The 23,617-nt window shown below is 43.1% G+C and overlaps 2 protein-coding genes and 1 long non-coding RNA gene across 4 annotated transcripts in view; 2 read left to right on the top strand and 1 right to left on the bottom strand.

Moving 5' to 3' along the window:
- The window catches only part of LOC148402893 (uncharacterized), a 29,817-nt gene extending 23,599 nt beyond the window's left edge, over positions 1–6,218 (top strand). The window contains exons 2-4 of one of the 2 annotated variants that reach the window (XR_015857106.1): positions 3,800–3,981; positions 4,217–4,322; positions 4,659–6,218. This is a non-coding gene — a long non-coding RNA (uncharacterized LOC148402893). Of the gene's footprint in view, positions 1–3,799; positions 3,982–4,216; positions 4,614–4,658 lie in introns of those variants that run through there. The other variant, XR_015857105.1, reaches the window with a different exon arrangement.
- A 2,962-nt stretch (positions 6,219–9,180) lies between these two features.
- LOC148402892 (radixin-like) lies at positions 9,181–16,522 on the top strand. Its single transcript, XM_088364762.1, has 15 exons — positions 9,181–9,397; positions 10,366–10,456; positions 11,745–11,828; positions 11,907–12,002; positions 12,077–12,199; positions 12,304–12,455; positions 12,914–12,997; positions 13,081–13,227; positions 13,301–13,397; positions 13,483–13,646; positions 13,731–13,861; positions 14,026–14,186; positions 14,576–14,668; positions 14,753–14,989; positions 15,064–16,522. The coding sequence occupies exons 2-15, from the start codon at positions 10,445–10,447 to the stop codon at positions 15,226–15,228; spliced, it is 1,746 nt and encodes a 581-aa protein (XP_088220888.1). The 5' UTR covers positions 9,181–9,397; positions 10,366–10,444; the 3' UTR covers positions 15,229–16,522.
- A 2,984-nt stretch (positions 16,523–19,506) lies between these two features.
- On the bottom strand, positions 19,507–23,517 carry LOC148402891 (NXPE family member 3-like). The gene is made up of 5 exons (XM_088364748.1): positions 23,190–23,517; positions 21,342–22,135; positions 21,000–21,070; positions 20,730–20,924; positions 19,507–20,632 (listed from the first exon to the last, which is right to left on the bottom strand). The coding sequence occupies exons 1-5, from the start codon at positions 23,322–23,324 to the stop codon at positions 20,064–20,066; spliced, it is 1,764 nt and encodes a 587-aa protein (XP_088220874.1). The 5' UTR covers positions 23,325–23,517; the 3' UTR covers positions 19,507–20,063.
- Between the last annotated feature and the right edge of the window lie 100 nt (positions 23,518–23,617).

The following is a 23,617-nucleotide window of genomic DNA, read 5'->3' as shown; positions in this document are numbered from 1 at the left end:
AGCGTTGTGAATAGGTATAATGTCTAGACCCAGAATGTAAGACGTCTTATTTCAATGCAAAAACAGCATCTTATATTCGGGCCAATACGGTATATATGTTGAATTTTTAAAGACGTAGCCTGTAGTGAGGTGACGACTCCATCTTCACGATTTCGCCCAGGGGTTCCATAGATGGCCAGGATAGGCCCAACACACATACGTACTTCTGCGTATACGTGAATGCCACACTGAATGGGCTCCCGTGGCAGGCAGCATCACTAGGACATTGTCAGGCCAGACAAAAGACCTTATCTCCTGCTCCCCCTTTCATTCTGGGTGATTGGCCACGAGAAATGTCCACGCTCGACACTGCACAAATGTCAGCCACCTTGGTCTCTCTGTTCAAGCGGTGTGTGTGTGCATGCGTGTGTTCGCAAAGGGGCGGAGCAACATTTATCTGTCCGTCAAGGCTGGAAATCGTTCTTCTTCTTCCACAGCCAACTTTTGGCCTTTCTGGACCTTGCCATGCTAAAGCAGTAAAGGAAGGGAATCTTCCAACAGATGAACAAATAAGATTTTTCTCGGGTGACTCGTCACACCACTGATTATTTAAGAGGTGTTTGGGATTTTTTCCGAAATCTATTCCTTCCTTACTTTGGCCATCCAACGTAGGGATCTTCTTCAGCACTAATTGGAGGATCATTGTTGCCACTGTGTGGTTGGAGCGATTAATCAAGACCTTGTTAAGGCTCGTTAGGGGACAATTGCTCATAATTTAGCAAATTCACTGAATAGTTCATTTAATTAACCGACAATTACGGAACACACGGGGGGGGGGTTCATCCGTACATGTACTTTTGAACTGCTACCATTAGTTTGTAGTGTTCCTGGAAATACAGGTGATATGAGTGGAGAACTTTTAGGACCCCCGAAAAGTCATTTGTCACGTCAGCGTCCTCTGCAGCAGGTGGGAAAGCTATTAGCAATGTTTGTAATTTAAAAAATAAAAAAAATAACAAGATGAATTGGCTTGGGGTGCAGGATACAAAGAGGCTGCAGAATCAATTAGTTCTGTAAAGCATAAGTTCAGCTCACACACACATACACCTGCCGTGCCCCCTCCCCTGCAGAGGGCCACCCGCAGACCATGCGCCATGACAAAAGATCCCCCCATTGCTCGCCTCAATTCTCCCTCCACCCTTGTGTGTTTTTTGAAAGTAGACTTCATCAGTGCCCCCCCGTGGAGATCATCTATCCACACACTAAGGCGCACTGCAGGCTCTTTTCTTTTTCTTCTAATGCTAATTAGCGCTCAGACTGCCTGGCCAATTATTACTAGCCATGCACTAATTAGGACTTGTTTAAAGTGCTTGTCAATTAGTCTTTAACATCGTTGTCTGCCTGAGCCTGTTACACAAGAAAGCGCTTTGGAGAATCTTGCTTCTGCAAGCTTTTCCATCAAGTAATAAGTTTCAAGAGGTCTACTGCGCGTTTCATATGCAGGGCTCGATGTGAACCGATTATCGGAATCAGAATCGTCTTTGTTGTTGTTGTACACAGGACATGGACATTTGAGTGCAGTCAGTATGTTGCCATGCAAAAAAAATAATTCCATGTTCATTTTGTTGAACACAACTATTGGTTGAACACAACTATTTCCTTTTTTTTTTTTTTCCTTTTTCCACGATGAAACATTCGGAAAGCTACTGCGAGCATATGACGAAGTTTAACGTGATGAAATTGGAAGTGTCAGTGGAAGACAAACCAAGTCAATAATAAATTACAGATAAGGTGCATCCATTTTGTCCTTCACATTTGTGCAACATAACAACAATAATGCACACGTTATAAAGTTTATGGTGTAGGTGCAAATCTTTTAAAGTATTATTTTATGGAAAATAAAGAGGGTCCTTGAATCAGTGTGTTGATGCCTACGCCATCTTTCTTTCCTTCCATGTTTCCTCCCTTTCTCCATTTTCTCCGACCGGGTCCCTCCCATTGCCTTTCTTTCTGGCAGAACCTCTAAAAGGCTGACATGCAAATGGGCCTTATTAAATTCTATTAAGCCGTCTGTCAGCAGCCACGCCAAAAGAGAGAGGGAGGGAGGGAGGGAGGAGGTGGAGTTATGATTGGCAGCGGAGAACGCAGCGCCATAAAGTGAGGATTAAAAAAAAAAAAGAGAGACGTGGAGATGTGTCCAACGAGCTGGAAGACGATGCCTTCTTTCAACTGCGAGGCGGCCGTCAAAGGTCCGTTGACGTCAACATGTATCCTGTCAAGAAACGTGTTGCACGATAACATACTGTTATTCCAGCACGTTTGGATAAAGCTCCAGAAATAACATGACACTTCAAGGGAAGAAGTGAAAGAAATTGGAAAGTGGCGGTACTCAGCGCAAACTGCACCTGCCAGAAACAGATAGAGAGATAGACAGACAGACAGGCAGGCAGACGGATGGAAAGAGAGACAGATAGGCAGACAGACGGACGGATGGGCAGATAGTCGAATGGATGGAGACGGGCGGGCAGTCGGTCGGGTGGAAACGGACGGATGGACAACAGACAGACAGACAGACAGACAGACAGACAGTGCCCCCGCTATGTTGTTTTGATATGTACGTATATATGAACTCAGGTGACATGAGAAGTCACATTAGATGAATAATTTTTTTAACCCAGCTTTACAGTAAATATACTTTAAAGAAAAACATAAATGAACAAAAAAACTTTTTTCAAGGCGCGTGAAAGTGGACAAATGTGCTTAGCACATATGTGCATTGTTGTACGATTTAATTCGTTGATACACAGATTTGATCGTCATTTGTAATATTGTTTAAGGTAAATATGACCTTTTTAATCTTCTGTCATTCAGCCCTTAAAAAGAAATGGAACTAGAGAAGGTGTTAAGGGGATTGCAATTGTACAATTTGTCAACTGTTGAATGAATAAAAAAAAATACACAATATTGTCAGCATTCAAAAGTGAAGAAGCACACCATTAAGTGTTAAAGACAAGATTGCTGGAGGGAGGCTCTGAACCCAACAGGGCGATTGACATGCCTCTCCTGCTCATCCTCTATCACTTTGATTTCCTTTTTCACTGATGAGACTGAGAGGACGACGGAAGCCTTTCTCTTGCCTGTCAATTATCCTCGTCTGCCCACCTTAATTGGCGTTCTGGAGAAACGCACGACATTCCCAACGGCTTCAGCCAGGACAATGGAGACCCATATTGCGGACCGGCCTGCGACTCAGCCCAAATTGGATTGGAAATCTTCCATCTTCTCTTTAGCATAACAAAAGGTTGTTAGACAAAGATGGCGTTTTAATGGAGAAAATCAATCTCGCAGAGGAAGTGCTGCCATTGTCTCCCATCAGCTGTGCAGGTGCGGCTCTCCCACAGCAGCCTAAATCGGAGGTGGCAGGGCAGGGGAGAGAGACAACAGCCTGATATCAGCTGTCAAGTCAAAGCTCGACTCTTCTAGCTTTGACCTGAACTCTCCTGTCGCCAACTCAAGCTAACCCAGATTGGGCTGTACTTGTTAGGAAGTTCTCAACATATCTTTATTTTCAATTGCTTTTATTGGCAGAGAATATGGGAACAGGGTTTTTTGGTTAACTCTAGCAGACTAGCATCTCCTCAACAATTTCTCGGCACCAAAACAATTTTTTCTGTTTGTTTTAAAGCATCCATATCAAAGGCACATCTCAGGATTCCCAGCATGGAACATAAAATGCCTCTAGAAATAAGACACTGCAACACGGAGTGGATGCCAGGAGGGAAGATTTAGCTGACAATGATTTTCTTGTCTGTGTTTCCAGATTTGAACACACTCTTGCTGGTATTTTGGCCCAGATTACATTGTTGTTTTGGGGCTGTCGCTGGGCAACACAAGCAGAACAGGTTCCACAAAGCAAGATGCCGATACTGCCTTCAAGTGGCGTGCCGTTGCTACATGATTCCAAAATATGGACGAAAGCAAAGTTGTGTGTATTTCGATAAGGTAAGTGCTCTTGTTTATCTGGGCACTCGCAGCCTGGTGAACATTACCATGAGAATGGCCTAAGCCCTCAGCTAATCCTCCAAGTATGTTGTAATAAACGTCTTCATTCACACATCCCAGGCACACCGTCAGAGCCTTTTCCTATGACCGAGCTGGTGTTATCGTATTTTTTTTAATTGCAATTTGAAGTTTTATGTATGTCCGGCCCCTGTTTTCTCTTGCCTTCCATCTCCAGGTCTTCCTTGGGAATCACCACATCTAGCATATTTCTCATCCCACCTCGGAGAACTCGCACGATCCAGTCTGTTAAAAAGCGCTGAGGAATCGGTGAAGTTCAGAATGTGCGTGCAACGGTTCAAGTGCAGCTCACGTCTTGCGTAACAGGATGGGAGGGGCAGGAGCCAAGAGTCAGAACGGAGAACTGTCCACGGTTCTGAAGCGGTTGTGGCTATCGATTACATGCCGCACAATTTTATTGCAGGCACAATGAGTTCTGAAAACATTGGCTGTATCCGACGGTAATTTTAAAACTCGGTTGACCGAAACCACAAACCGGTTTCGAGTGGCAGAATTGACCAATCGGGTAGCTTTGTTTTAAGGGATAAGAGAAATTAACCATTGTTGAGCTAATAGTTTGGGGATTTTTTGTTTGTTTGTTTGTTTTGTTCGTACAAAAGGCTCCAAACGTTTCCAGCATTTCCATGCGCAAGGAGTATTTCCGTGAAGATATTGGAAAGCCACAGAGTTGGCCTTTGCACCATCCTCCTTTTGAAGAAGATGAAGGGAATTGTGAGGAAGGATCCCAAGATGACTAACCTCTTCAGCACCTTTGATGCTCAAATGGCAGCAGGAGATCAGAAGGATGTCAAAAAGCCAGGAAGCCAACAAGGAGGAGATTCCATCTGGAAAATGATGATGTCAATTGAGCAGTTGGGAGAATGCTGTTGTTGACTGGGATGCTTTGGTCATTTTACAATTTCTTGTCTTCCTCAATTTTTTTTTTTTCCAAAACTCAAAATGTGAATTTAATTTGCTGACAGCTTTGCCTCAGGCGTGCGTCCGTGTCATCGTATAATAGTAGCAATGTATCGTGATCTTCTCACCCTCAGCTAATCACAGGTCCATCTAGGGCAAGCAGCCTGTTCTGTGCCACTCTGACAAGATCAACATTGCTGCACTTGTTGTGGGAAAAAAACGACAAAAGAAAGACATCCTATTTCAAAAGCATCTGTCTGGACACTTCCAACCTGCCTTGACAAATGATTTTCTTCTCCTGGCGTGAGCGGCAAGCCGAGAAGAAAGAGGAGGCGAGCATACGAGTGAGGATATGAAAAGAGATTAGTGGTTAAGAGGAGAAAGAAAAGAGAGGTGAGTGAGAAGAAGATGCTTGTGAAGAGCTGCTGAGGCTGGAGATGAATCGAGGAGGAACGATTACACAAACAAGACAATGCTGCAACAAGTTCTCAGATCATGATAAGAGACTCTCAGAGGAGTGTCAAACGTCAATTTACTGATTTTTTTTTCCAGCTCCTCCATTCAAGCTGACAATGAGGTCAGTTACTTTGCTCCTCCATTTGTCCACAGAGCCAAAAAAAAAAATAATGCAAAGAACAAACGCTCGTAATAATTATTAGTCTGCGATAGACACTTTTATTGTGACCTGGAGGTAGTGAAATTAAAAATATCATCACATTAGGTGTGGATGCTAATCAGACAAGCTGTCATTATAACAGCAAGGTTAATAGCTGCTGGCAGAATCACCTTCAGCCACGATAACATCCAAATTTCAAACACTGATTATGATCTCTTCCATTCATGCATCTCCTGTCGTGGCCCGTACAAGCAGGAGGATTTACAAGCCGCTCCAGTGGCCTTCCATCCGTAGACCAAAGCTCTCTTTTGTTCCCCTCCCGTCACCTGTTCCCGATTTATGACACCCAATTACAAGCAAGTGTGCTAACAGCATTCCCCATTAGCCTATCAAATGCTTTAGTGCTTGTTCCCTCAATGGGTTATCTGGCCTTTCAGCATGGCCACAACCAATTTAAGAGCGTGTGAACAAAGACCTCCCTAGCTCTGCTTTTTTTGTTTTGTTGCAATGCTACCCAAGACAGGTAATTAAAAGGGAAAGAGTTTGGTGGTTAATTTGTGAGATAATTATCTAAATTAAACTGCTTTCTCCTCACATGGTGTGTGTGAAGGGAGGGCTCTCACTCTCTCCCTCGCCTGACAAGGTATTGTTGTGCCACAGGGAACAAAACCTCGAATGACACCTTCTCTTTTCTTTGCTTTTGTTTTCTCTGCCCCTGTGTGAGAATTAAATCAAGATTTCGAAGGGCTTGTTTTATTTCCTCATCAGAAATAAAATATCAATTCTGTAGATGAGGAATTCAAGAGACGAAAATCGGATTTAGAAGCTGCCTGGTGGAATTTGATCCATCTAGAGGAAGTCCATTAGAAGACACAAAGTATACACATGGACAGGATGTATTTTGGAGATATTCAGAATGATTTTGAATTAGACGTTACCATGCTCCAAGAGTATGATATGGTCATTTGCACAAAAACGCCAGCATGGAGATGCGGCTAGTGTCTGTCTGAACACACACACACGTGGAACGTCTGCAAACCATATCTGTGAGTGCCGACAGCAGAATAAGTGTATTATTTTCCTTGAAGAGTGTTATTTTCCTGTCAAGGCCTGATGGCAACGTGCCACCACATTTGACTGTGAGCGTTCATTCATTCATCGTACGTGTGTGTGTGTGCGTGCATGAAAGTCTAAAAGCACTGCTGTCAACCTGAGTACAAAGGATCACTTTATATGATTAGTGTGCATTTCTAAAAAAACATTATGCACAAAAAAAAGCCCTGCACCGCCGACTGATCCACGTCAATTAATTGATTAAGAATTTATTTCCAGGCTGTTCTTGTTGCAAGACAGCTGTGATATGGGGCTGTTGTGGCGCCCTGCCAGCCACATGGTCCAATCGTCAAGTTTGTTTATATCCAACAAGTGTAGAGCTGCTCAGGTGTCTGGGAAACCCAACTTGTCCAAACTAACTGCCCGACTGATCATCCTTGACCATGTTGTACTCTGGGAGGGGCCGTGACATGTCATATATAGCTGGCAGTAGGTGGAATAATCGAAAATTCCAAAAATCATCAATTTCAGGATCCCCCCCAAAAAAAAAGTTCAACAGAACTGTCTCTGGACCGTTTCACAGAAGTTAAAAGTCGCTGTAATGTTTACTGACATACTAAATGTCCTCTTAATAATTACTTTACCTCGTTAATCACGTCCGAATAAGACTTAAGAGATTTTTTGTACAGTGATTTAATTCACTTCAAATCGGCAGCTCTGGTGAGAAACTAATTTGTGACGCAGTATTCAATATGAAACAAAATAATTGAATGGAGAATCATTCAAGTATTTAAAAAAAAAAGACCTGATTTGTATGTGTAAGGTTAAATCTGACAGTATTGACAATTTGTTTAATTTTTGAAGGACAACATGGGATCAAATGTCACACCGAGGTTCTTGAATTCTGTGACAAATTGTAATTCTTCTCTTGGGAATGCTTCAGAACGTTTTATTTATTTGTATTGCTTTGAAAACAGCAAACAGACAGCGAACAGTTTTTGGTAATTGATAAGCAAACATTATATTTAAAAAGCCCGATATTTACTTGCCACCTAAGTTTTGAACCAGTGCAAGTTCTTAATGAATGACTTTAGTTTTGAGAATTTTGTGAGTACAAAAAAAAATCCAAGAATTTAGAAAAATCCATTAAGGTCCATAGATCATACTGTGCATTATTTGTGCATTAAGTGAATAAAATCATTTCCGATTCCCGTAACTAAATTTTTTGGGTGCAACCAGTTCAACCATGTTCATACGGACAAATCTAAATGAACGAATCCGAACGAAATTCATACGCAAATGTTCTTCCCACCAATTCAGGCTGTATGTGCCATTCTTTCTGGAATTGAGAGCATCAGCTAAGTGCTGCAGGCCAGCAGATGAATGTGGGAATCCTATCCATCACTTTGATAGCAACCTGGCACTTTGACGCAGCTTAGTCTGCAGGAAGGCTCTCTCTCATACCCCACCGGCCCTGGCATTTGTAATCCTGCATGCCATTTATGCTTTTAGCTTTATTTATAGAAAGTATTTCAGTGCCGTGGTGTGGGTGAGGGTTGTTGTTGTTGTTTTTTTGTACTACTTCAGTAAGGCTGTTTGTTCTGGCAATGCTGCCTTTGGCCTTTTTCTCTTCTAAAAATGGACTGTTATGACTTTAATTACCCAAGCCAACCTCAAGTAAATCAATTAGGAATGAGCTAGTTTAGTCAGCAAATGTGATCAAACAAATGAATATCAATCAATGGCAGTGATTTTTTTTTTATTCCCCTCGCCGGGTGTCCTGGCACGGCCAGTCAGGTTACAGCAGTAACTGACCCAGAGTTTAAGTTACCTCTCTTTCTGGAACCGATAACTCAGAGTTTCCTTCATTTCAGGGTTAATTTACTCAGAGTTTTCACATAACCCGCTTTCTGGAATACCCCTCAGATTACATCATATAAAACATTGGAAAGATCCCTTCATATGCATTTGGCGTTTGTTATAGATGAAAAACGAGAGCTTGAAAGTCTTCTTTCAGCAGTGGATCAAAAGTTCATCTCTAGTATTAGTCCCTCTATGGATGGATAGACGCTGTTGTCAACTACCAACTCAAGAAGAATAGTGACATCTAGTGGTTAGAAGTATAAGTGTGAAAGAGGACTGGAATCAACAAGTGTTTGTCAGATGAATGGTTACAATATTGACTGAAATTGAGAACACTGTGGATTCGGTTACTGAGGCATTTAAACGGTTTTATCAAAATATTTATTTATTTACTTATTTATTTATTTATTTAACTGTACACTGGAGCTGTTGTTTTTTTTTTTTAACACGAATTCAAAACGCCTTGCGCAACATGATTTGCACCGTAGCCATAACCTAATTGATGAATTGACGACAAAGTCTATTTTATTACCGCTGATTACGATGGGTATTAAAAGTTTGCTGGTTAGTTGTCGATCCGTATTTATTTATTTATTAATTTATCCATCTATCTATTAATTTATCTATTTATTTATCTATTTATTTATTTATCTATTTATTTATCTATTTATCACAACTACTACCGGAAGCTGTTGATGTGTATTCCGGAAGTCTCGAGACTCTCAAATCGCCTTATGGCTTGTTGAGACATGAACCGTTTTTCTATGTCGGTGGGAATTTGTTTGTGGAAACGCAACACCTACACACGCGAAGAAAGAAACGTTGCGGATTATTGTCATCGATTGTAATTTTCCACGAAGAAAGACGCAAGACTTTTGTGTCATTTAAGAAACACTCTTCTACCCCCCGGTGAGTTGCTTCTCAACGACGAAATACTCAACTTTGACGTAACGTTATGTTCGATGTTTTCTACGCGTGTGTCCAACGTTGCGTTCGATATATGAAAAGGAAATAAGATATACTTTTAGGTATTGACATGATTTTCCTTCTTTCTAAACTTAACGTGCATGCGCGTGGCAGCCTAGGCTACCATTTGGCTTGTCCCGTTATTTAGTCTGCACCCACTAGCTAGCAAATGTTGCCTGTTAAAAATACAACAACTTCACATCAAGCTTACATGAAATTTTCCATTTCGTAGCGTTACATACTTTATTTTCTCCAAGCGTTTTTTGGTGTGCTTTCTGTGAAACGGGAACTTGAGAAAAAAAGCACATGTAGCAATTGCTGACGAGCAACAAGTTGGCAAGTCTGTGGAAGTTAACACACAATGTTGATCCCCCACGCTGAAACTTCACATTGAGTTTACGGCGACAGTAAATGTCTGTCATTTAATGCTACGTGGACTCGATTACCGTTTTGTTTTTTTTCTTCCTACCACTAATGATAGTGTCTTGAAACGTAGTTCCTCAAATTTGACTCTTAAGGGTTGTAGGTGAACATGTGACAAATTGCTGGTTTCCTCTGTAACGCACACATTGCATGATCTTAAAGTTGTGTGCGTGAATGCTCACTATTTAATAGACTGACCCAACACATGACAGAAAATAATAGCAACACCCTAATACTTTAACAAAATCACAAGCATAATATCACATAAATGCTTATGATTTGATCATGTTTACGAGACACTGACAACTTTCCAGCATTGTCATCACATTTGTTCATGATCTCATTTAATATTGTCACAGAAAAAGGTGCAGCATTTTAGCTCAGCCGAATCAAATGAATAAATTAAAATTTTATTGTAATTTACATTTGGTGGCTTTTTTCAGTTGTTTGAAGATTCTGCATTAAGACTTTCTTTAATCATTTTCCAGGTTCTGTGAGAGAGGTAATCTCATCCTCTGACAGCAGTATCTTCTCATCTTGTTGACCCAAGGAGGAAAGGACACAACAATGCCAAAACCGGTAAGAAGATGAAAGGAAGTGAGCAAGTAAAAGTCGACACCTTTCCTGTTATGTTCCTACCTCCGCATGCGAGGGTAGGGTTTTGTTATATTTATTTTTACGTAACCAGTGGCATGTCATTGGCTAGAGACCAGCCCATGGTGTCGCCCATTTCTAGCCAAAGTCAGCTGGGATTAGTTCCGATCCTCGTGAGGAGAAGTGGTATCGATGTATTGATCTGAATGTCAACCAGTATCACAAAATGTAAAGTTTGGAATATAAACTGTGCAAATTACATCCAAAATGTAGTCAGTTTACTAGTTACCTTTCCAAAAATGTAATTGAGTTAGTCGTTAAATTACTTCTTCATAAATGTAACTAATTAATAGTATTTTTGCATTTCTTTTTCAAAAATGTTCAATTAAGTAAAAGAATTCCGTTTTTGTAGGGTCCATCACAGTTTGAATGGTTCCCTCCCTCTTTGGTCCAGAAACCACAATTTCCAAAAACAACTTGAAATGTGGACTCATCAGACCACAGAAGGCTTTTTCACTTTGCACCGGCCCAGCATTTCTTGGTGTTGTTGATAAATGGCTTTTTCTTTGCATAGTGGAGTTTTAAATTACACAGGACCAAAGTGTATTTTACTGACCCTTATGATTATTGTCCACCCCCAGCCCAAAGTACAAGGCAGGAGAGGATTAACTGACCGTCTGCTCCACACAGGATTCAACCAAGCTTAATTTTGTCATTTGGCTTTGTTTTTGATTGCACAGTCTATAGCTGACGGGCCCGACACAAACATAAGCCTCCTCCGAGCACTGCAGTCGAGTTGCAAGTCGGGCTGTCACAAATAATTATTTTGTGAATTGACAAATCGCCAACAGTAGTGAATGAAGCTTCATGAACCAGTTGTTGTCTTCTTTGGCTCCTCTAGATGGCAATGTTGGTTTAAGAGGTTTTTAAGAAATGGCTAATCAGCTCTTTGGTGAACAGAGAGTGCCATCTAGAGGTCGACGTAAACACAACAACGGGTTCATGAATCATCTTGAAGCTTCATTTGCCCATCATTAGCTAACAGTAGTCGCAATTCAGCGACTAATCGGATCATATTTGGAGGGGAAGTCAAGCTCAGAATTTTCCTTGTGATATGTTCTGTGCTAATGGAAACAAGGTGTTCCGATTGTTTAGTTTGTGAAATATGAATTCAACAGACAAAATCCACTTGTAAAGCACTTTGTAGAAAATGTGCACCTTTGGCGCTGTAACCATTTTGACATTGTAAACCGTCTGTGAAATGTCTTTTCAGATTAACGTTCGTGTGACCACCATGGATGCAGAGCTGGAGTTTGCCATTCAGCCAAACACCACTGGAAAACAGCTTTTTGATCAGGTCAGAACAGATGTTTTCCCTCACATCATTGAAAGAGTTGACTTATTTATTATGATTATCATTCATTGTGTTCTGAAGGTGGTGAAGACAGTGGGGCTACGGGAGGTCTGGTTTTTTGGCCTCCAGTATGTGGATAGCAAGGGCTACTTCACTTGGCTGAAACTTAACAAAAAGGTCCGTTCCACCACCCAGAATATTGAGGGGTTTTTTTTGTTTCCGAGCCTTCATATTGACTTGTTGTTGATCAGGTGACCCAGCAAGATGTGAAGAAAGAGAACCCGCTGCAGTTTAAATTCCGAGCCAAATTCTTCCCTGAGGATGTTTCAGAGGAGCTCATCCAGGAGATCACCCAAAGGCTCTTCTTCCTTCAGGTAAAACCAATATGACAATCACAGTCTGACTCTTTTGATTTGGACAAATCTGAAATGAAAGGTGTGTCGAGACATATTTGTCGATTTTGCTGTCGTCGTGTCAGGTGAAAGAGGCCATCCTCAACGATGAGAACTATTGTCCCCCGGAAACTGCGGTGTTGCTCGGCTCTTATGCTGTACAGGCCAAATACGGAGACTACACCAAAGATGTCCACAAGCCTGGATATCTCACACACGACAGACTACTGCCTCAGAGGTTCATTATGCTCAGATATCGACTGTTCCAATTTGTTTGTACTTTGTTTCAAGCCGTTCCCATTAGGGCTGTCCTGATGCAAATTTTTCAACGATATTACAGTCTCGAGTCCCGTTCAATACCGTATCAACAGGAATTACCCATGCTTTTGTATTTTAGAATGAAATGTCAGAAGAGATTTTGTTCAGCAATACGATTCAAATAACAATAGTGACCAACGGTAGATATAGATAAAAAAAACACAAAATGTAGCTATTTTTTTTTCTTTGATTTTCAGTGTCAATTAAGCTTTTACTGTTTCTATTTTGAAGAAAGATTTGTTTCTTTTGTTTCCAACCATCTCGTTTTTTTATTCAATATTTATAAACATTGGCCGTATGCCCTATTCCAACAAAGTATTCTGACAGAACACACAGTAATTTTTTTTTTTTTGTTTTGTTTTTTTTATGTGCGTGTAGAGTGCTGGAGCAGCACAAGCTTACCAAAGAGCAGTGGGAGGACCGCATCCAGACTTGGCACGAGGAACACAAAGGAATGCTCAGGTCTGTGACATGCCTTGGTTTTGTTGTTCCGTGTACAATAAGTGTGTGTTGTGCAGTCAAACATGGTGTTTTCTCCTCACCAGAGAGGACTCAATGATGGAGTATTTGAAAATAGCCCAGGACCTGGAGATGTACGGCGTCAACTACTTTGAAATCAGAAACAAGAAGAGCACACAGCTCTGGCTGGGTGTAGACGCGCTCGGCCTTAACATCTACGAGCACGAAGACAAGTACGTGACAAATCCTTATTGCATCATCATTGTGTATAAAAAAAAATAATAATAAAATGTGTTGCCCTTTCAGGTTGACACCAAAGATTGGCTTCCCCTGGAGCGAGATTCGAAACATCTCCTTTAACGACAAGAAGTTTGTGATCAAACCCATTGACAAGAAAGCACCTGTGAGCGTCAAAGCGCAATTCCACTTTCAAACGCACCCGAAGCGGCTCTTGTCTCAACGTGCTGCACTTGACTTGTCACCTGCAGGACTTTGTGTTTTACACTCCGCGACTGCGCATCAACAAACGCATCTTGGCGCTGTGCATGGGTAACCATGAGCTGTACATGAGGAGGAGGAAGCCCGACACCATCGAGGTGCAGCAGATGAAGGCTCAGGCTCGGGAGGAGAAGCATCACAAGCAGATGGAGAGGTAGGTGGAAAACGGTTCACAAGCCAACGCCAGGTGCTTGAATTGTGTGTATGCATTCATGCACGCGACACTGAAATATGTCAGAGCCCAGCTGGAGAACGAGAAGAAGAAGCGAGAGGCTGTGGAGAAGGAGAAGGAAAAGATCTTGCGTGAGAAAGGCGAACTCATGGAGAGGCTGCGACAGATTGAGGAGCAGACCACAAGAGCTCAAAAAGGTACCACCATTCTTTCCATTCCCAAATTGGCACGCTGGGTGAAATAAAAATAAAAAAGCCAAATCGATGATGAAAAAATGAAGTGACACAATGTTACTCAGATGTTGAGTTATGTCATGAGATCAAATAGAAACCTGATTTGTGTCTTTTTTGTACGTTGTTAGAGCTTGAGCAGCAGACACGGCGAGCAATGGAGCTGGAGCTGGAACGAATTAACGCGCGAGAGGAAGCCGAGAGGTTGGACAGGGAGAGACGAGCGGCAGAGGAGGCCAAAGGCGAGCTGGCCAAACAGGCTGCAGACCAGCAGAAGAACCAGGAGCAACTGGTTTGTGTCTTGCTGATTGAGATGTTTTGGTGACTGAGATTATTATGGTCAACAAAAAGATTTTCATGATCAAAATGAAAAAAAAATTAAACTACATGTGGACTAATATTGTGAAAAATAGTGATGGGAAAGTGAAGCTTCGTGAACCAGTTGTTGTATTCTTTGGCTCCTCTAGATGGCAATGTTGGTTTAAAGTGAGGGTTTTAAGAAATGGCAAGTCGGTGGGCTTTCAGCTCTTCGGTGAACAGAGAGTGCCACCTAGAGGTCTAAGTAAACACAACAACGGGTTCATGAATCATCTTGAAGCTTCATTTGCCCATCATTAGAGAAAAGGATCTCATGCTGCCTTCACGTGGTATGGGAAAGATGATCCATTTGTTTGATTTCAGGCTGCGGAGCTGGCTGAGTTCACAGCCAAGATCGCACTTCTGGAAGACGCCAAGAAGAAGAAAGAGGATGAGGCCAACGAATGGCAACACAAGGTGCGGCTCAGCTCACCCCCACTTTTCAATGCCGACGTGAACTCCACACCCTGAGCCCTTATTCGCTCTGCTCTCTTTCCACAGGCTCTTTCAGCCCAGGAGGACCTCGATAAGACCAAAGAGGAGCTGAAGGCAGCCATAACGGTGCCAACCCCCGTGAGTGGCGGCCACGCAGAAAGCGAGCACGACGAGCAGGACGAGAACCACGCCGAGGCCAGCGCCGAGCTGTCCAACGACGGCGTCTGCCAGCTGGATCTGCGCAGCGAGGAGGCTCGCGTCACCGAGGCTCAGAAGAACGAACGGGTCAAGAAACAACTCCAGGTGTGTTCTGCATACCTTTCTCTTGTAGAAGGACTTCAATTTATTGACGTGTACCGCTCCTCATGTGTCGTCAGACTTTAAGCTCCGAGTTGGCCGAAGCCAGAGACGAAACCAAGAAGACTCAGAACGACGTCCTGCACTCTGAAAATGTCAAGGCGGGCCGGGACAAGTACAAAACGCTGCGGCAGATCCGGCAGGGCAACACCAAACAGCGCATCGATGAGTTTGAGTCCATGTGAGAAGAAGACCCAAAATGGCCGCACGCTTTTCTCATGAACATATACGATGCAGCCCCCTGCACATCTCATCCCCCCCCCCCCCCCCCCCCCCCTCAACAAATGTTGATCTTGTCAGTCTGCCAAAGTTGCTCCTTGTGGGATGCTTACCATGTGTGGGAGAAGACACCTAAGTGGAACATAATGGGTTCTTCTCACACCAGTCCCGAAAATGCTACACGTCTCGTCTTTGATTCCATGTCTTCGTTATTCCGCGAGTTGTGTTTGCGCTGCTTTTGTTTTGTTGCCTTGTTTATAGTCCAGCGCCGCAGAGGAGAAATATCGCAAGGTTTATATCGTCGTTCATATTTAATTTAAAATGGTTCCGCGGTATTTTGTTTGTTGCGTTTCAAACTGGGTTTCTAGAGTGGCGTCGATGATTTTCACGTCACACGATGTCAATTTCAAGCGTCGGCTGGATGAATGTAGCAAAGGTGTCAAAGGGAAAGTGTTGCACGGCAAGCGTTCAGCTTGAAGGTCAGATAGTCGCTCGTTGCATCTCAGCTCCGTAAGGTGTCCGAAACGGTGGTCAATGAAAATGCAGAACGCGAGGCCTGGAGGAAGCCGTCTCGGCTTGATGACTGCGCCCTCGCCCTCCCACAGCCCATCCCACAAATATGGAGGTGGACAAGCCGTAATATGCAACATTAGCAAAGGATTGGATGTAGATCCTGATGTATGCTAAAATGGGTACCTGTTACTTCAGGAAGTTTTAAACGGATACTTTCTGTATGATTTCTTTCAAGCTCTTTGTTATACTTTGTGCTGTCGAAATGAACTATTTTTTTTTATTAACAGTGCGGCATTGTAGTTCTGCATTGTGGTCGACACAATACTAGTTTGTTACGCTATACTTGACAGCTGGTGCAGATTGAGTTTTTTCTTTTTGTTTGTTTGCTTGCTTCAAGTTGAGGTGTTTTTAAAAGCACTTGACCTGCCCTTTGTGTTCAAAGTGTTTGCCATAGCAGGAAAAAAAATAGCATGTGCTTTTAGGACCATTTATTTTGAGTTGCATTCACAAACCTAAACCTGCCAGTCGTTTTCATGGGAGCGGTGGCACTTTTCAAAGTTGACTTGAGTTACTTTCATGTTATTGGCTTGTCCAACTAAGCCAGTTTGTGGATGATGTACTGGCACCAGCTGTTAGGGTGCGCCGCCGTTCTTTTTGTTATTCATTTCACAGCCAGTCTGTTAGGATTATTTGATATATGGTATGCAAAAGTTTGTGTTGGATAACCAATAAAATATTTTAAATTTGTGCCCTTTTGTTGCAGTTTATCCTCAGTTTTTAACAATAGTCATCACAAATCTGGAAGTCAAAATCCGGATTTAAATGTGGTTGAGAATTTAAAGGAGTGCACAAACATACATGTCTGTACAGTACAAATCGTTTCTCTGTGTGACTTGCTTTTAATTAGAATTTTTTTTTTTTTTCCTACACTGACGTCCTGGCTCAAACATGTAAGGCTTAACAACGCCCTCCTCTGTCAGCTTTTGTGCGTTAAAATCATCCTCAAAATTCCAAAACGTCGCTCGCCATTGAACGAATTACTAGTGATGTGCATTACAGTTCTTTTAAGTGAACAGAATCTTTAGAATCAGTTCTCTCAAAAGATTCGTTCAAACGAATCGTTCAACAACACACCCGCCTTCAGGTGTGATTGGCTGTTTGAGCTGTGACGTCACTTGGACACTCGATTAGGTACACCGCCATTTTCAGGTGTTCCTAATAACAGGCCACTTCATTAGGGAAAAATCATGGTCAAAGCTTAAATGAAAGTGAAAAGTGCCACACCCGCCCTCACCCCCACTTTCTGATTGGTTGTTTGATTTGTGACGTCACTTGGACACTCCATTAGGTACACTGCCATTTTCAAGTGTACCTAATAACAGGCCACTTTATAAGGGAAATATCATGGTCAAAGGTCAGGCGTCAAGCTCTAGTCCTCGGGGCCGCGTTCCAACATGTTTTCCAAGTGACCCTCGTTAAGCGCACCTGCGTGAAAAGTTTTAGCTTCTTTCACGTTCAGCAGTGGCTAAAACTTTTCACGCAGGTGCGCTTAACGAGGGAATCACACGGACACTCCATTAGGTACACCGCCATTTACAGGTGTACCTACGTCACTTGGACACTAGATGGTGCCACACCTGCCCTCACACCCCCTTTATTATTGGCTGTTTGATCTGTGACCTTCACTTGGACACTCCTTTAGGTACACCGCCATTTTCAAGTGTACCTAATAACAGGCCACTTTTTTAGGGAAATATTATGGTCAAAGGTCACAGGTGTCAAGCTCTAGTCCTCGGGGCCGCGTTCCAACATGTTCTCCAAGTGACCCTCGTTAAGCGCACCTGCGTGAAAAGTTTTTGGTCACTTTCATGTTCTGGAGGAGCTAAAACTTTTCACGCAGGTGCGCTTAACGAGGGAATCCCACGGTCACTCCATTAGGTACACCGTCATTTTCAAGTGTACCTAATAACAGGCCACTTTATTAGGGAAATATCATGGGCAAAGGTCAGAGGTGTCAAGCTCTAGTCCTCAAGGCCGCGTTCCAATATGTTTTCCAAGTGACCCTCGTTAAGCGCACCTGCGTGAAAAGTTTTAGCTTCTTTCACGTTCAGCAGTGGCTAAAACTTTTCACGCAGGTGCGCTTAACGAGGGAATCACACGGACACTCCATTAGGTACACCGTCATTTTCAAGTGTACCTAATAACAGGCCACTTTATTAGGGAAATATCATGGGCAAAGGTCAGAGGTGTCAAGCTCTCGTCCTCAGGGCCGCGTTCCAATATGTTTTCCAAGTGACCCTCGTTAAGCGCACCTGCGTGAAAAGTTTTAGCTTCTTTCACGTTCAGCAGTGGCTAAAACTTTTCACGCAGGTGCGCTTAACGAGGGAATCACACGGACACTCCATTAGGTACACCGCCATTTACAGGTGTACCTATGTCACTTGGACACTAGATGGTGCCACACACGCCCTCACCCCCACTTTCTTATTGGCTGTTGGATCTGTGACCTTCACTTGGACATTCGTTTAGGTACACCGCCATTTTCAAGTGTACCTAATAACAGGCCACTTTATTAGGGAAATATTATGGTCAAAGGTCACAGGTGTCAAGCTCTAGTCCTCGGGGCCGCGTTCCAACATGTTTTCCAAGTGACCCTCGTTAAGCGCACCTGCGTGAAAAGTTTTTGGTCACTTTCATGTTCTGGAGGAGCTAAAACTTTTCACGCAGGTGCGCTTAACGAGGGAATCACACGGACACTCCATTAGGTACACCACCATTTTCAAGTGTACCTAATAACAGGCTGCTTTATTAGGAAAATATCATGGTCAAAGGTCAGCGGTGTCAAGCTCTAGTCCTCGGGGCCGCGTTCCAATATGTTTTCCAAGTGACCCTCGTTAAGCGCACCTGCGTGAAAAGTTTTAGCGTCTTTCACGTTCAGCAGTGGCTAAAACTTTTCACGCAGGTGCGCTTAACGAGGGAATCACATGGACACTCCATTAGGTACACCACCATTTTCAAGTGTACCTAATAACAGGCCACTTTATTAGGGAAATATCATGGTCAAAGGTCAGCGGTGTCAAGCTCTAGACCTCGGGGCCGCGTTCCAATATGTTTTCCAAGTGACCCTCGTTAAGCGCACCTGCGTAAAAAGTTTTAGCTCCTGCAGAACGTGAAAAGAGCTAAAACTTTTCACGCAGGTGCGCTTAACGAGGGAATCACACGGACACTCCATTAGGTACACCACCATTTACAGGTGTACCTACGTCGCTTGGACACTAGATGGTGCCACACCCGCCCTCACCCCCACTTTCTGATTGGCTGTTTGATCTGTGACGTCATTCGGACACTCTATTACGTACACAGCCATTTTCAGGTTCGTTCGCGAAGATTCATGAGTGAGTGACAGACAGCGTTGCTGCTATGCCAGCCCACACACGTTATGCCGACATTGATGTTTTAATTTTTTATTTGTTGGATTGTAGTTGATGGTGTTATCATACAAAATGTGTTTGTGTTTGAATAAAAGGTTGAAAAAAAATCTATTATGCCGACATTTATTTTGGGGGACACCAACTCATTATATATTGTTATATAAAGCAGTCAACCAAATGTCAGATTTTTATGTTTTGATTGGCGAGTATAAAAACAAGGAATAAAACACCAGACAAGTTTTAACATAAATGTTTATTAAAATAATAGTAATAATAATAAAAGTAAATTTCAAACCAGGAATCTAATGTGAAATTGCAGTAGATATATTGGATAACAATATTTAGGCGTATATATGCATATACGTTATTTAAAAACTACTATAAGTGTTATAAAATCAAGATTAGCCAAAGAGAAGCATAATCTCCCCGTTGTTGCATAACGGCGCATCTCTTCATGCAATAAAGTTAGTCGTTAGCTTGGAGAAAACGTGCATAAAAGAAGTGGTGTTTTAATAAGTGGTTCTTTCTTTCTTGGCAAATGGTAAATCGACATTCTGGCTTACATAGTTCACGCCTGGTGGGAGACGCAACACGTTCACTGACTGATCCGTTGTTGCACGGGAAGGAAGGCAGTTAACCCAATCACTCGTTCGCGAACGGGAAAGTCAGGATTCGTTCTCTCACTGATCCGTTCTCGCGATAAACTGGAAATGCAAATCACTCACTCACTGACTCGTTCAGTTGGAGAACGCGAAATGCGATTCACGACTCGTTCGTGAACCGGAAGTTACATCATTTTCTTTTTCGTTTTGTTTTTCGGCGAGGTGGCACCAGCTTCAAATGCGCATTACCGACACCTACTGGTTGGCAGTTTTTGTGGTCCCATCACGACAAACGTAAGACAACATCAGGTCGACCATGTTCTTGATAATCGGCCGAGGAGGGTGAAGATCGTGAGGCTCGTGGTGTGCCACGCACATCTGCCAGGCATCGACCAGCAAAACATCCAGACCCTTGAACATGGAGCGCAACACGGTGTTCAGCTGCAGGGAAAACCAGTCGCTGTTGTACAGGCTTTTATCATTTTTCTGACTCTGAGGGTTGCCCATGCGGACAATCACCGCCGTTCCCGGCGACCGGTTCAGGAGTCGCACCACTGCCTTGCGGATTTGCCTCAGGCGTCGTATGTAAACCTCCACGGGATAGGTGCTGAAGTGGGCCCAGACGCTGATGGCTACCACCGTGTCCGGACCGCCGGTCAGGCCGTCCAGCTCGTTGGCGATGTAGCGCAACTCGCTGGCCATGAGAGTGGCGAAGCGGATGGGTGGGCCGTGGCAGCGGTAGTGGACCAAAATGTTGTGGGTGCTGTCCACCGCCATTACGGGCCCAATGCTTCTTGGTTTGTACATCTCGAATTCTTTCAATTCTGCGAGGTAGAATACAATAGCGGAAAGTGTCATCTATTTTGACAGAGTGATTACTTTTGCACCTCTTTCTTTCCATCATTCAAATCAAACGATCACCTGGAAGCTTGGTGAGGAGGTATTCGTACCACTGGCGCATGGTGGAGTCCCCGTACAAGTAGACCAGCTTGTTGGTCAAACACTGAGTTATGGCAGATGTCTGTTTGAACCGGCGCATGGGGACGTCGCTAAAAGGTCTCCACAAACCTTGGTAGTAGTACCCAGACGTCACGGGATCTTCTTTTCGTTCTATACCTGAATGACAGATGCAATGACATGAATATATCACAATGCCTAAAAAAGTCAATCTGTAGACTGAGTCGGCAGTACTTGTCTTGGAAGGCAGCACGTTGATGGTGTCTGTTGTGGATGGGTTGATGAGAACTTTGATATTGACATCGCTGAGGTCCAAAAGTGGTTGCAACAGGAATAGCATATATTTGATTGGTACAGAGATCAAATTAGATCTACCCAGACAATTTTGTAGGTGACCAAGCAACCATATCAGAAACACTCTTTAAAGCTAACTGCCATTCTTCTGACACCACATCTAAAATGTGACACAGACAGTAAAGTAGTTTGAATTCCATCCATCCATCCGTCCGTCCGTCCGTCCGTCCGTCCGTCCATCCATCCATCCATCCATTTCAACTTATCACCGAGCGTTCAAACCTCTGCAAGAGCAAAGCTTCCTTGCTGGTGATGATGCCTTTGAGGTAGCCTCCCTTGGCATGGCTGATTCTATCTTCGCAGCTGAGCTTTTTGGGCATGGAGCAGTACCACGGCTCTCCGGTGTGAAGGTCTGTGAAGTTGCACCACGGTCCCTTGTCTTGTAGCATGCACATGTTGCAAACCGTGGTCTCGGAAAGACGGCCTCGGCTAAAGCCGCCGGTGAAATACACCCGATCAGGCCGTTTCTCCCTCAGTCGCCACAGTACGGCGATAGCCTCGCTCGAGTGGACCATCATGACCTCGACTCGAGTCGAGCCCTCCCACAGCAGTGGAAATCGAGCGGAATAAACTCCGTTCTTGTGGTCCAGCACCTGGCCGACCACACCCGCATTGCAGTGTGGGGACTGCAACCGAGCCAAGAGAAAATCGCCACCGTAACGCTTGGGTCGGCCTTCATAGTCGTGCAGGTGGACCTGCACTTCCAGCTGGTCGCCCACGTACCATTGCTGGTCTTTTTGGGAAGGGACGATCGTGAACAGGCTGTGGGCCGGGTCACTGGTCTGGGACAGGCTGAGTAGTTCAGAGCCAGAGGGTGGATACGGCCAGATGATGGAGTCCAACAGGTTACGTTCCTCCAGCTGTTCCTCAAGTGACATTGGCAGACCCTCATGTGGACAGTAGCTGTGATTGGGATAAAACGCTGGGAGGCTTCTCGTGAGAGTTGATGACTGGTTCCGATACTGGACCTTGTCCAACGTCGACACCGCGGAGTACTTCCTGTTCTGCTTCCAGTTCTGAAAAGACATAATATGCTTACGTATGTGGTCACCATTTAACTATGGCTTATCGTACGAAACAAGGAAGCTTCATTTTAATTTCCTTGAAAATACAATGTCTTTTGCCTGAACATTTGTGTTTTGGTTTAAGAATGGTACACGTTTATGAGTACAGTATCCAAAAATGATGGATCGAATAATAAAGATAGCATTCCTCAACAACAAGAACAAATCAGTTAGCAATTAAGTAGCTTTTATAACAGACAAAGAAGACTCATCCAGTCTCACAGGTTTGTTCACTGCTCTTCAAGCCACTTCCAATACGCTTCCATTGCCGCATTGGCCCGCCAGACATGTTCCAATGGAATGCCGGCGAGCAGTAGAATGTTAGAAAAATAGTTTGCAGTTTACTGAGGAAATTATTGCACTCTTGTACGCTGCTCTTACAAGAAAATTTCTCTACTGTGGGATAAATAAAGTTCTATTAAAAAAAATATATATATAAAAAAAAAGGTAAAGACCCGATGATGGTCACACACACGTCTGGGTGTGGTGAAATTTGTCTTTGCATTTAACCCATCCCGGAAGGGAGCAGTGAGCAGCAGCGCCCGGGAATCATTTGGTGATTTAATCTATTCTAATCTAAAATGCAAAAAATTGTAGTTTGAAATGCAAAATCCGAGTTTTGTGAAACTAGTTGCCTGGGTGCTTAACCAACACACAAAATTCCAGGTAAGATCAAAATAAATCATAAATAAATAAATTAATCTTGCACTATATAAAATTTTAACAAATCTCTGTATTGTTGCAGCGTTTGTTGCATGCTTATGCCTTCTGTACACATTAAGTGGCAAAATTAAATATGTAAACATACATGCTTAGAATTCTTGGTGAAAATTGCTTCATTTTGACAAAACGACTTTAGCTTCCCTTTTATAACTTCCTGCAACAAACGGACACTTCACGAAAAAAAGAAAGGTTCACGATTTGATAATCCCACTAGGGTGTCCAACTTCAACATGTACAAAAAAAGGAGAAAGAAATGATCATTAAAAAAAACAAAATCTCTCACCTCCTGAGTGATGATGTTCCGCAGCAGAACAATGAGTCCAAACAGGGTTAGAACGATGAGGATCCACTTCAAATTTTTTAGGGACATGTTAACTCTGAGTTGATGACAGGTAAACCTGTCACTGCCGTAGATCATCACGGCGTCTTTATTTCAGTGACGCATTTTCACTGGCCCCACCCAGGAAGTTTTAAACGCAACCTTGTCACAGCTATCTATTGCTACGGATATTCTAAGTATGGTCTGTAAGTGTCGTTTAAGTTCCTATACGTTCCCAGAAACTACTTTGTTCATCTGTCACTCATGATTCCACCGCCCTATGTAGGTGACATTAGGTGAAACTTGAAAAACAGATTTGAAATGTGGTAGAACGACATGAAAGGCGAAAAAAAAAGAAGATGTGAAACTGAAAACTAAAAGCTTTTAATCTG

Source organism: Syngnathus floridae, chromosome 2, assembly GCF_059516105.1.
Source record: "Syngnathus floridae isolate MCC-2025c chromosome 2, RoL_Sflo_1.0, whole genome shotgun sequence".
NCBI classification, from domain to species: Eukaryota; Metazoa; Chordata; class Actinopteri; order Syngnathiformes; family Syngnathidae; genus Syngnathus; species Syngnathus floridae.
Note: the sequence above shows the minus strand (reverse complement) of the source record. Positions and strands in the feature narration are given on the sequence as shown.

What these genes read in the sequence shown, in the direction of transcription:
- LOC148402892 (XM_088364762.1), top strand. An exon ending in AGAAGAACCAGGAGCAACTG is followed by an intron (nt 14,187 to 14,575) that starts GTTTGTGTCTTG and finishes GTTTGATTTCAG; the next exon opens with GCTGCGGAGCTGGCTGAGTT. An exon ending in CCAACGAATGGCAACACAAG is followed by an intron (nt 14,669 to 14,752) that starts GTGCGGCTCAGC and finishes CTCTTTCCACAG; the next exon opens with GCTCTTTCAGCCCAGGAGGA.
- LOC148402891 (XM_088364748.1), bottom strand. Translation starts at nt 23,324, where the DNA reads ATGATCTACGGCAGTGACAGGTTTACCTGTCATCAACTCAGAGTTAAC. An exon ending in GAAGCTTTGCTCTTGCAGAG is followed by an intron (nt 21,071 to 21,341) that starts GTTTGAACGCTC and finishes TTTGGACCTCAG; the next exon opens with CGATGTCAATATCAAAGTTC. An exon ending in CGTGCTGCCTTCCAAGACAA is followed by an intron (nt 20,925 to 20,999) that starts GTACTGCCGACT and finishes TCTGTCATTCAG; the next exon opens with GTATAGAACGAAAAGAAGAT.